General features: G+C 38.5%; 1 protein-coding gene across 4 annotated transcripts in view; it reads right to left on the minus strand.

Annotated features, from left to right (window-relative positions):
• The window catches only part of LOC108707564 (neurobeachin), a 390963-nt gene that overhangs the window by 9829 nt on the left and 369012 nt on the right, over positions 1-12122 (minus strand). For all 4 annotated transcript variants that reach the window (XM_041582642.1, XM_041582644.1, XM_041582643.1 and 1 more), the window contains 3 exons: positions 11833-11988; positions 10445-10615; positions 483-584 (listed from right to left, as the gene is read on the minus strand). In XM_041582642.1, coding sequence (XP_041438576.1) covers positions 483-584; positions 10445-10615; positions 11833-11988 — 429 coding nt within the window. The remainder of the gene's footprint in view (positions 1-482; positions 585-10444; positions 10616-11832; positions 11989-12122) is intronic.

The following is a 12122-nucleotide window of genomic DNA, read 5'->3' on the forward strand; positions in this document are numbered from 1 at the left end:
TATGATATTATCAGTGCGTTTATGACCACCTTAACTCGGCAAATCCAACTACTGTTATGTATTGCACACTCCTTTTCCTAACCAACACATTCACCAACACAAATATACAACAAATGTGTCTCCAGAGACCAAATTTATACTTGCCTGCCTTGGATTCCAATAATGTAAAAAGGATTAAATGTGAGAAAATGATAATGGAGTAGTGTATGGCATGTCTATCACTGTCAGTCAACTCATGCATGGGAAACTGTGTGACAACTTTTTTATTAACAAACTCTCCTGTATACGGCAATGGCTGACAGCAAATAACATAAAGATAAGGCATTGCCCCCATAGATGATATGCTTTAAGGAACCATTTGCACTAAGTTTTCAGATAAGGAATTTGTGAGGTTCTTGTGCGGTTTTAGGGAGACATCCCAGAAGCCCTTTCTATAGAGGGACTTCTAAGACTATAAAAGCAGCAAGATACATGTTACCAACCTTTAGCTCCACTGATAACAAGGCCCAGTTCGGCACACACAGACACACAGACAACCTCATGATCATGGCCAGTGAGGACGGCTCTTGGAGCGGGGTAATCACCTGCAAGTTAGAATAAAACAGGACGTTACTCAAATACCAGTACATTGGTCCAACATCTTGGGGGTTCCTAGAAGCAATTGTTATATTATACATAATTATCCCATACACTTTAAAGCCTGCATAAGACCAAAACACATACATGAAACACCCAGTGATCCAATTTGCTCCAAACTGTCCAAACTCCAAAATGGCTTCACACATGGTAAAGTAAGAATTACGCTTGCCTTCCATTTTTGGTGTTACATAAGGGAATAGATTTCTTTCTACCCCCATCCAGTCACAGCATTCTGTAAAGCAGATATCAGTAGTGGTCTTTATGCATTGCTTTACATTAGAGATATGAAAAGGTAAAGGGATACAGTATTGATTTTTTTTAAAATGTTAGTATCTTTTTTTTTGTAATCAAGTCATCAGGCTGCTGAGCAGAACAAAGGATTAAAGACTCTTGGATTGTTTTAGGCGAGACTGTGTTAGACTCACAGTCAGCAAAGGCCCATGTGTACCAGTGGCTATAACTCAGAATAAAAGCAAATGCAATGTTATCAGTTCAATATAGCATGCACATTGATTTCACCCAAATACTTATACAGGTTGTGGATAACATCCCTTTAACCTAAAGATTATAGAATCCTTGGTAGTGACAGGAAAGGACCAGCATAGGAGATTTTATGTACAGGGAAACAAAAAACATTGGGTTGCTGGGGCTTGTGATTGACTGGCATCTTCGGGGAAGGGATGGCTGATCATCAGCGCTTGGACGCAAGTAGAACTTGGCCTGGTGCTTGCTCCAGGTTGAAAATCCTGGATTTTAATCTGTAATAATACATGACTTAAATACAGATGCATACACAATTACACAGGAAGCTCTATGGGCCAAGGTCCTTCTTCGTGACACACAATTAGCATTTAAGCTTGAATGTAACTGAATCTTGTATTTATATGTATTATATTCCTGTTCATTCTATGAATGTATTGTTCTGCTGAACAGAACTGCACCTACGAGTAACACTACATTGATAAAAATATACATATATTTCTATATATACGTTTTTACATAGCCTTGGAGTGCTCCCACAACCCCTCTTTTTTGCATTTTTGTATTGCAGCCCAGAAGTCTAGCAGTTATGCTGCAGGCCAAGCTTCCATGTGGTTGCAGCACTCCAACACATGTCCCTTTAAATGGTGGTCCCATGCAGGCCCGGACTGGCAATCTGTGGGTTCTGGCAAATGCCAGAGGGGCTGCTATAAGGTAGCATAGCAAGTCAGTATTTAGTGGGCTGGTGGTGGCTGTTTGGGCCTCTATGTGGGCTGATTGGGCCTCTGTGTACCTGAAATGCCAGGGCCTAGTTTAATCCTCAATCCGGACCTGGTCCCATGCCTTTAAAAATGGGTGTTGGTCTGGGCAGTCTCTCTCTTAAAAGCTGAACATGGGGGAGGATTAAACCTGTGGAACCAATGCTGTGGTTTTGGCAATCTCTCACTTCTAAAAGTTAATGGAGAGGGAGGACAAAGCCTTCTGAGTGAAACCAATGCTTATAGGTCAGGAGACACTAATCCCAAGAAATGCTACCATGCAGGGAGATGCCAGCCTTTGAATTCTATGGAGTTAGGGACCACCATATGGGTTTACCTTGACGTGATATGGTGGCTTACCGATTTTATGGTAGTAACTTTCAAATTGAAAACCCCTATTCTTGTAAATACCTGCACTTGCTTAGATACTAAATTTTACAAGAGTAACTTGCGAGACTGGGGACCAGGATATGTGTATTGATCAATCCCCCCTCTTTTTTGTATATTTATATATTCAAAAATTTGTTTCTAATCTGGATGATTCAGTTTCATGAAACTGAGAAAGCTGAAAGAGAAAGTTGTGATGAGAGGCATTAAGGAAAGAGAAGAGACATTAGAACACACGTAAGCTTGAGGGAAGGCAGTGCTTTATCATTTCAAGGGACAGATGCCAAGCACTGCTGCAATCATTCAAAATTCAGCACCGCTCCGTGACACATTTTAAATGATAGATGTAGCATAGGGCTAAAGGCTACGGAACAAAGGGGGCTTCAGGTGAAGAAGCTGTACAGGGAATTGAAATCTTATTGCTGAACACACAACTGATTCAGCAGAATTCCTTCCATCCAACTATATTAAACATTGAACAGGGACCTAAAACAGTAACATATTCACAGCACCGGAGTTAAAGCTCAGAGGACTACCTTGAACTCAAAAGATAATTAAATTGCTACTTTCCAACAAAAAAAACCATTTTTTTTTTCAAATCTAATTTTAACAGTGAAAAAGAATGCTTAGACAATGAAAATCTAGGATACACAACACGGTGAAAAAAGAGAAGCTGCAAAGCTATGGGGAGATAGACTTGTTTATCTGTATATGGATAATGAATATTTTGCAGAGAGACTATAAAGCCCCGCTCCTTTGGTGACTACCCTGTTGGAAGGCGAGTAATGAGAGATGACAGGTGAAGTCCCAGGATCAATAACATTTCAGAGGCAGGGGACGCAACATGAATAGCATTGATTCTTTTAAAGAACACCAGTCAGACCTGAGGGTAATATATTGCACGGAGACACTCAGGAGGATAACGCAGGCGAGTCCGACATACCTACCTGACAAAAAATTCAATCAGGCTTTAGTAAAAGCTGTTGCCTGCGCCCTGTACCTCACTCAGGCAGGAGACTGCTTCCAATTAAACTGTGCAAATTAATTTTTATCACTTCCAAATTAGTTTCAGGATCAGGGAAAGGCAGTTTGCAGTGAGAGCCTTTGTTCCCCTCTTCCCTACAACTACATCATCTGTTCAGCGCGATGCACTAAATGGTTGCTTTAAATTGTCTTATAACGCAGTACCCTGCACAGAGTTGACACCGATGCTTCTAAAAGAAAAGAAGGATTTGACTTTATATTGATGTTGTGCACAGACCAGTCTCTCAGTGTGGAGCCGACATGACAGCAGATCGGCCACGTATAAGAGATTCATTCTTATCTGGAGATGAGCATTGTGGTTAGTCGGGGAAGTCTAGTCTGCTCCTCCTTTGGCTGTTTGCGGATGCTGGGAGTAGTTGAAAAATTACACATGAAATAGGATATATTTACCCATGAAGGGCAGATATACTAGCGGCTATCAGACAGACACTTGTTGGATGCTTTTGAAGCACAGCAAATATAGCCCAAGGCATGCAATCTATGGATTAATTTTGTGTAGGTCATCCCTTGTACAATCAACACATACAAAAATCCTGCCTGAATATCAATTGTTAATACCTTAATGGGTTATCTTTCATTTGGTTGGCATTTACCAGGCCTGAGGAAAATGACTATAATAAAAGGTAAGAACCCATGTAAAGCCCTTTATAATGATTTATTCATAACAAGTCAGAAGCGTTCGTCCTCCCTCACCATTAGCTTTTAGAAGAGAGAGAGAGAGAGAGAGAGAGGGAGAGATTGCCAAGACCCCAGCATTGGTTCCACGGTAAGGAGAACCATCATAAGGAGTCTATTTTTGATGATTATCCTTGCTAAACACTATACAGGTATAGGATCCGTTCTGTGGAAACCAGTTATCCAGAAAGCTCCGAATTACAGCATGGCTTCTCCATAGACACCATTGTAATTAAATAATTACATTTTTTAAAAATGATTTCCTTTTTCCCCGTAATAATAAAACAGTACTTATACTTGTTCCCAATGAAGATAGAATTAATCTTTATTGGAGGCAAAGTAATCCTATTGGGTTAAAGTAATGTTTAAACAATTGTTTAGCAGGCTTGAGGTTTGGGGATTAAAATTAAGGAACAGGTCCCGTACCTATTCATGAATCATTGCGAATTGCAGGGGCTTAGCAGACAAATTTATCCTGAGATTAAGATGGCTTGTTACCTTGCAAGGTTTTTAAGACCTGGTTATTCTTCACAAACCCTGTGTATAATGTAAACTAATCAAGGAAATTCACACACACGCACACATATAACCACACATAACATTATTATGAGCTCAATTTAAAAACCTGGATGTACCAAATTCTGCCTCTAGAAGAACTGCTCCAATGCTCCTCAAAGCCAAGGTAATAATGAGTAGTACATCTCTTCTTCATCACCTTACAATGGTTCTCTTATACTACATACATGCATTATTATACATAATTTAATAGGTGTCTGATAGAAATGATGTTTTTTTTTATAAAAAAAAACATTATCTACAGACATAAAAATGGAATCAAAGAAAGTTGGGCACTGCATTGGTAGCCGACCTCTTTCTAGGCAGAAGCAGTATTTTAGGGCTGTGTGTGTGCTTGAGATGTAGCTGCAGTTAAGGGTGCTAAGATTAGGGGGCCGATTCACTAACTTCGAGTGAAGGATTCGAAGTAAAAAAAACGTCGAATTTCGAAGTTTTTTTTGGGCTACTTCGACCACGACTTCGAATCGAAGGATTCGAAGTAAAAAAGTACTGTCTCTTTAAAAAAAACTTTGACCCCCTAGTTTGGCATCTAAAAGCTACCGAAGTCAATGTTAGCCTATGGGTAAGGTCCCCATAGGCTTGGCTAACTTTTTTTGATCGAAGGATATTCCTTCGAATCGTTCGATTCGAAGGATTTAATCGTTCGATCAAAGGAATAATCCTTCGATCGTTCGATCGTACTATCTGCGCTAAATCCTTCGACTTCGATATTCGAAGTTGAAGGATTTTAGTTCCTAGTCGAATATCGAGGGTTAATTAACCCTCGATATTCGACCCATAGTGAATCGGCCCCTAAATAATGATTTCAGTTTCTGGAATATTTGGCTCTTTATCCCTCACAGTCTCATCTGCAACATCCAAAAGCATAACCTTATTACCACTAACCCTACATATTCACATTACAGCTCTTATGTTGTACTCCTAGCAGAGCACAACGTTGCCCACAGCCAAAGGTGCTAATGTATGAAATCTATGAGTTGACCCTCTGATGGGAACAGTTTACGTTTGCCCTGGTAACTTCAATAAGTCTTGGAACATGGCTGTCCCAGGGGCCACACATTACCCTATCAGGGATTTTTATGTTGATCATGCTACCCAGTGGTTTAACTTAATTCTTTGTATAACATCGTTCTATTATATTACGGTTCCTGAACATCTGGTACAATGGATAATTGGTGAGCAACAATGGCCCTCATAATAAGAAGCAGTTGCCTGTTCTGTAAGAAGAATTAAAACCTACAAAGGAACGGCCCAAAAAAAACCCGTTTCCTTAGTGTATGAATGTATTGTTAGTAAAATCTTTCAAATACTATTTATTCTTGACAGAAGAATAAATAGTATAAAGGCAAAAGCAATGGGACCGATGCATCATAATTTTAGAATTTATTAACATTTATCATTAAATTAAGGAATCTTTCCTAATTGACCTTATTCAGAGTGGCAGTCAGCTGGCAATATTTGTCCATGTTCCAGTTTATTCAAAACAGATCACATTAACTAGAAAGAAAAAAATAAACATTGACCATAGTCTTTCATGGGATACCACATCCACCACGCCAGTCTGAGATATCCAATCCCCGAAGGCTTGGACAAAAATATCAATAGTCCAGTTAGATCAGTTTAAATACTGACAAATTGGCCCCCTTATTTGGTCAATGTATTTCAGATTTGCCTTTCCATACAATTTGATTTCGGCATTCTTAAGTATTTAAAAGACAAGAGAAATAATTGCCATAACACACAGTACCCTAACAATACCTATTTAGGGAATTTAATCAGGCATTTGGTTTGCAGCCTAATGGCTGGTTAGAATCTCCTGCACGACTTGCATCCAAGAGACATCTACTCAGCTGTCTAGGGCATTTCCCCCACAGCTCCTTAACAGATGACTTATGTTGGCTTAAATGTCAATGTTTATTGATCTTAGAGTTACCTACTGAGGCAACCCAAAAAGTCAATATTCATTTACAAACCAATTCATCTTCATAGACTGTTAATACAATCACATGGCATGTAAGCCAACAGATATTAATAGCCGCATTACAAGAAAAACAATGTGATTGCACATGAATTATATAGAACATTTCAACTGGGTAAAAATATCAGGGATTTCACTAGGTCTTCTGTGCAGTCTGCCTTTGGATAAAGAACAAATATAAATATACAGCAAACCTGTCTGTTGAGCTTTTTTTTATATTTTTAATAAGAGATGAAATAGGGTATTAATAAATAAGTGCCAAAAATGGGTGAAGGTCACTAATTATATGCCAAATTAAAGTAATTAAAATTCAAACAGAATGAGATTAAGGGGCACATTTATGAAGGTTCGAGTTGTGTTTTCCATTACAATTTGAATTTTTCAAATTTAAAAGAAAAATAAATTGAATTTTTCAGGATTTATACCCCGACCCTAGAAATAGCTCAAATTCGAAAATACACCATCTGAAACCTGTCGATTAGTAATGGGCGAATATATTCATCACGCATGGATGTTCGGCGAATTTCCACATTTTGAAATCTGCAAATTGTTTTGCAAAACTGCTGCGAAAATTCGCCAGTGAAATAATTTTGACGCCTAGGCCCGGATTTGTGGAGAGGCCACCAAGGCCCGAGCCTAGGGCGCCAGGATTTCAAAGGGGCGGCATGCTGCCACACCCACATTGGTTCAGAAACACTGAGGATGTGCAGGAGATACCATAGTCTTTTAAATTTCCCTTGTGCCAATCCCCATTGCTCTGGTCCCGATGATGAAAAAGCGACCGGATGGGGCGACGAATGACAGAGGGCCTAGGGGAGCCCACTATGTAAATCTGGCCCTGTTGACGCCCATTGAGACTTTTTTGGACAAAAAAGTGGCACATGTAAAAATTGCCGCTCCTGTAAAAGTTGTTGTCGCGTGTCAAAATAACTTTGATGTCTATTGACTTTAATGTGTTTCGCAAATTTTTCACCGTTTACTGAATTTTTTCGGAGTTTCGCAAATGTTTTGGCGAAGTTAAACGGGACAGATTCGCCCATCACTGCTGTAAAGGTCATGTAGGAGTCAATGGCAGAGGTCCCATGAACCATTTGAAGATGTTAATAGCCCGCAGGATGTTCAAGTTTTTGTCAGAGGGTTTTGCTGAATTTGAGTTTTCAGTTTTGCAACTCGAACTAGCAAAATCCAGTTTTTTTCATTCGAGTTTTCTCTTTAAAAGGAAACCATTCGAGTTGTGAGTTCATTCGAGTTCATTCGGGGTTTAAAAAAACTTTCGACCTCTGATAAATAACCCCCCTAAATGAATGAAAAGTTACATTGTAAAACACCACAGGGCTTTTTTTTTCTTTTTATGTTAGTATCTAAGTTAGTAAATCATAGGTGGTACATAGCACATATGATAGTAAATAACCACCTATGGAGTAGCAGTGTTCCCTCTATTTCCTTTTTGGCTATGTGTGCAAAAACAATCTTTTGTGTGCATATTTTAAACCCCAAACCCATCAACACCCCTAATTTTTTATGCATATGCAAATTGTGTCCGATGGCCTCAAAATGTTTGTGCACAGCTTAGAGGGAACATTGGTAGCAACGTTTGCTACAGTTCTTATATTACCTTTAGCATCAGCAGGCAGCATTTCCTGGCCACCTGTTTACAAGCAAGTATCTCATTGGTTTCTTACTGCACTTGGGCACGCTTTGTGCCTTTTATTGCATAGGTGAACAGTACCAGGATTTCTATGGAATTAAAGAATTTCATGGTCAAATACAACATTAGTATTAAACTTAGAGAAAGATAACATTTTCCAGTGCACAGTATGCCTTTAAAGGCATACTGTGCACTGGCAATATTTCTCTCTCTCTTTATGTACAAACATTGGGTTTTTATCATTTATAGCAGCTGGTCAACTCCTGAATGCGGGTTAGACTGAGCGCTGGCACAAGGGTATTTCTAGCAGCTGGTCAATGCCACAGCTTGGGTCAGACCAAGCTCTGGCATTTTTTTCTGTATTAGGATAAAACTTGTCTAAACATAAATACATTTCATGAGGAATCCATAAGTATAGATTGAACTGAAATGACACTTTCTCAAGCCCTACAGTGTGAGATCCCATGCAGGTGGGAGCAGCCGCATTCCAACATTTCTGGGATATCAGTAGGTACCTACTATCTGCCCATTTCAGTTAACTATCAAGGTATTACAATTGCCAGATTGCTCAGATTTCTGTGCTATGCTTCTTGGATTAAATTTGATGGCAAAAGTATTTCCACCATACATCATCCTAAATCGCTTTCAAGAATATCTTGGACAGTTAATATCTCGCCCTACTGCTAACACAGATATCGTTTTCAATACTTATTGAACCAATGTATTAAAGTATGATTTTGATGACCAGTTGTCAGGACACTGTTTGGTAATATAAAAATATTAGGAATAAACTGTAGAAAATGGCGAATTTGTGGTTATCTACAGTAATAGGAGTATCATAAAAGAAGGGAGAATTAATTGACAGAAAAAGTCACCTTATCACAATTATAACAAATCATCTTGACAATTCCAAAATTTTTAAAGAATATCAGAATATTTTAATATATACTTGGCATCGAAATACTCCTTTGATATCACAGTCATTTGTTCAATTAGCCCTCTCCTGGCAAGGGAACATGATAAGCACTATGGAGGTATAAATCAGTGCGTAACCAGCAACAAAGCAGCAGCCTACAAAAAGGGGCACAGTAAGGAGCAAGTGCAGCAAGTACAAGAAAACCCTTGTCATTCTAATGAGATAAAAACATCAGACTTATAAATAGCCTAATAAATACATATGATTATAAATGTACAGGTATACAGCATATAATTATCATTTTTTGTTTGTTTATATATGAGAAAAATTAAGCATGTGACAGCTTAAAATAACACTCACTACTGAAATGAAAAACAAAATAATTCTAAAAAGAAAATAATTGGATGCACTGAGGCCTAACACTTAACCCAGTCAATTAGGGAAACTTATTTTTTCTCCTGTTTTACCTTTTCAATATATTATTTGCACCTCTGGATGACAGGTTCTGATTGCAGATTTTTTTTTTTGAGAGCGGATCATCAGCATTTTTTAAATATACTATTCCTAATGATGCCAACTAATTGGCTTTTACCCTACACTGCAAAATCCGCAATTATTTTTTCTGCTTGGTTCTTATTTGATTCTATAAAGGTTACTTACTAGAGATGGCACGATGACACTGTATACTCAAATGTATGTTCAGCTACACCTGAAGGAATAGTATCTGGGATAAAATGTGATTTACAGGTAAAGGCACAGAAAAGTGCAGCATTCTATCCAGGGAATTGCTAAAGCAAACCCCCTATTACCACCAGACTCGCAAGCACTGGCCCACCCACAAGCAAGCCAGCTATGGAACATCATAGCCACAATCCTAAACATAAGCCCCATCTCATCCCCCTTCCAGAGCAGTCTGGACCACCTTCGCCTGCCCATTACTATATATTTTTTTTCTAAATGTGCCCCAGGCAGCTGCCTACTGTGCATACTGCTAGTTCTGGCCCTGGCACTGGATTTAATGCAGTCAAACATGGTCGCTGCTAGCCCAGCTGTGCAGCTATGTGTTCTAACAGTGGTACAGTTCTTGATGTGATTGAGAGGTGGAAAGAGTGGGGATAATATTTCAAACAGATTCGTGCGGGTTTCCTTGTCCTTTCATTCTATGTGGAGCACTCCATATTTCATGTGTGATACACTGCACTTCCCCCTTCACATCTGTAATACTAAAAAGACTGACAGGGATATTATACTGCCATAATACTACACAAATAAAGACAGACCTTTCTTTTATTCTTCTGCTGTTGCCAAAATTTAAAAATTTTTGTTTCCTCTCAAGCACTTACTGTTATTTGGGTTGTCTCCGATGATATGATGCCTTCCACTCCAGTACCAGAGAAGGAGTGTAGCATCCCGTGACCCCGAAACAATATAGCAGTCACCCCCGATATAAGACTCTGATCTTGCCAGGCAAGTAACAACATCCCAATGTCCAAACACAATCTGTGTTAATTTTCCTGCAAAACAGCAGTCACTTATTTATAAGGGTTATGTTCCAAAGATGACATACACAACATTTTAATTCCTATTTGTATAATCTCTAAAATGTAATTCAGTTCCCTTTGTGAAAGAAAAGTCAGATATGAGTAGGAAACTCATTTATTTACAATGGGGAATTTTCACCTAGTGCAGATATCAACAGCAAGTGATCAGAGCTTATTCTATCTGCAGTACTTTGCTAAGAGTTGATTGGATGTTATGGCATACTTCAAGAGGAAAATATGGCAGTAAATTAAATTTACATTAATGCATCTCTTTCCTCTAGAGCTTAGAATTGAATTTTTAATTCTAAGCTGTAACTCTAGGGTATGAATGTAATAAATGACCTTTAATTTGCCCAGATATGGTAACCTGCAGCATGATGGGATGACATATACAGGTATAGGATCCGTTATCCGGAAACCTGTTATCCGGAAAGCTCTGAATTACGAGAAAGTCATCTCTCATAGACTCCTTTTCTCTGTAGTGATGAAATAGTACCTTGTACTTCATCTCATTCCCAACATATAATTAATCCTTATTGGAGGCAAAACAATCCTGTTGGGGTTTAATCAATTTTTAAATTATTTTTTTTAGTAGACAAAGCATGGAGATCCAAATAATGGAACGATTCCTTATACGGAAAACCCCCAGGTCCCAAGCATTCTGGATAACAGGTCCCATACCTGTATCATATTATTTTGGTCATAACCAGGATAGTTGTCTAGAACCTAGAACAAGTAGCTAATCACTGCAGACCTGGCACCAAAAATTTAAGTTGTCTAAATTGTTTAGCTACTAATCATGCAGGTGTGCAGCAAACCAAATAGAAATACATTTCTCTACTGTTATCCCTACTTTCTCTAAGAAATCCAAGAGAAAAAAAATCTATTGATGACATTTGGTTCTCTTTTATTTTTTTATCTCATGACTCCCCTCCACAATGAAAGTATGAAAAGTAAAATTGAAAGTAAAATTCAGATCCTGCCAAGCAAGTAACAACTTTCCAATGTCCGACCACATTGCATGTATTTCTATTTATATTCGTTGTTAAAGAAAAATTACAGGTTCAGAAATGTCAGGTAGTGTTGGAATGCTTTCTATTTCTTGGAAGGTGCAAAAAGAAAATATTTAAAGCTGCTGACCATTCCCAGGTAAAATGTTAACGACAGAAATGAAAAATTGGCAGCATTACCTGTCTCAGTTGAGTATACCCGGAAACTTTTGTCCCAGAAGCCACAGACAAGAATGTAACGATTATCAGCAGTGACCACAAAGCAATGTGCATTAATTTGTATGCTCTGATCCACAAGGTCCGTAATTTGGCGCTTGCTCGCTCCAGAGTTGTTGGCTGCAAAGAAGAAAAATTATTAAAGACCATTATTTACGTGAATGCAAAATGTGCAATATTTCAGCTCTTGTGAATTACAACCTCCCTCAACCATAGGTCGGTCTGTATGGTACTTTATTTAGAACACATTTCTA

The sequence above is a fragment of the Xenopus laevis genome, chromosome 2L (genome assembly GCF_017654675.1).
Source record: "Xenopus laevis strain J_2021 chromosome 2L, Xenopus_laevis_v10.1, whole genome shotgun sequence".
NCBI classification, from domain to species: Eukaryota; Metazoa; Chordata; class Amphibia; order Anura; family Pipidae; genus Xenopus; species Xenopus laevis.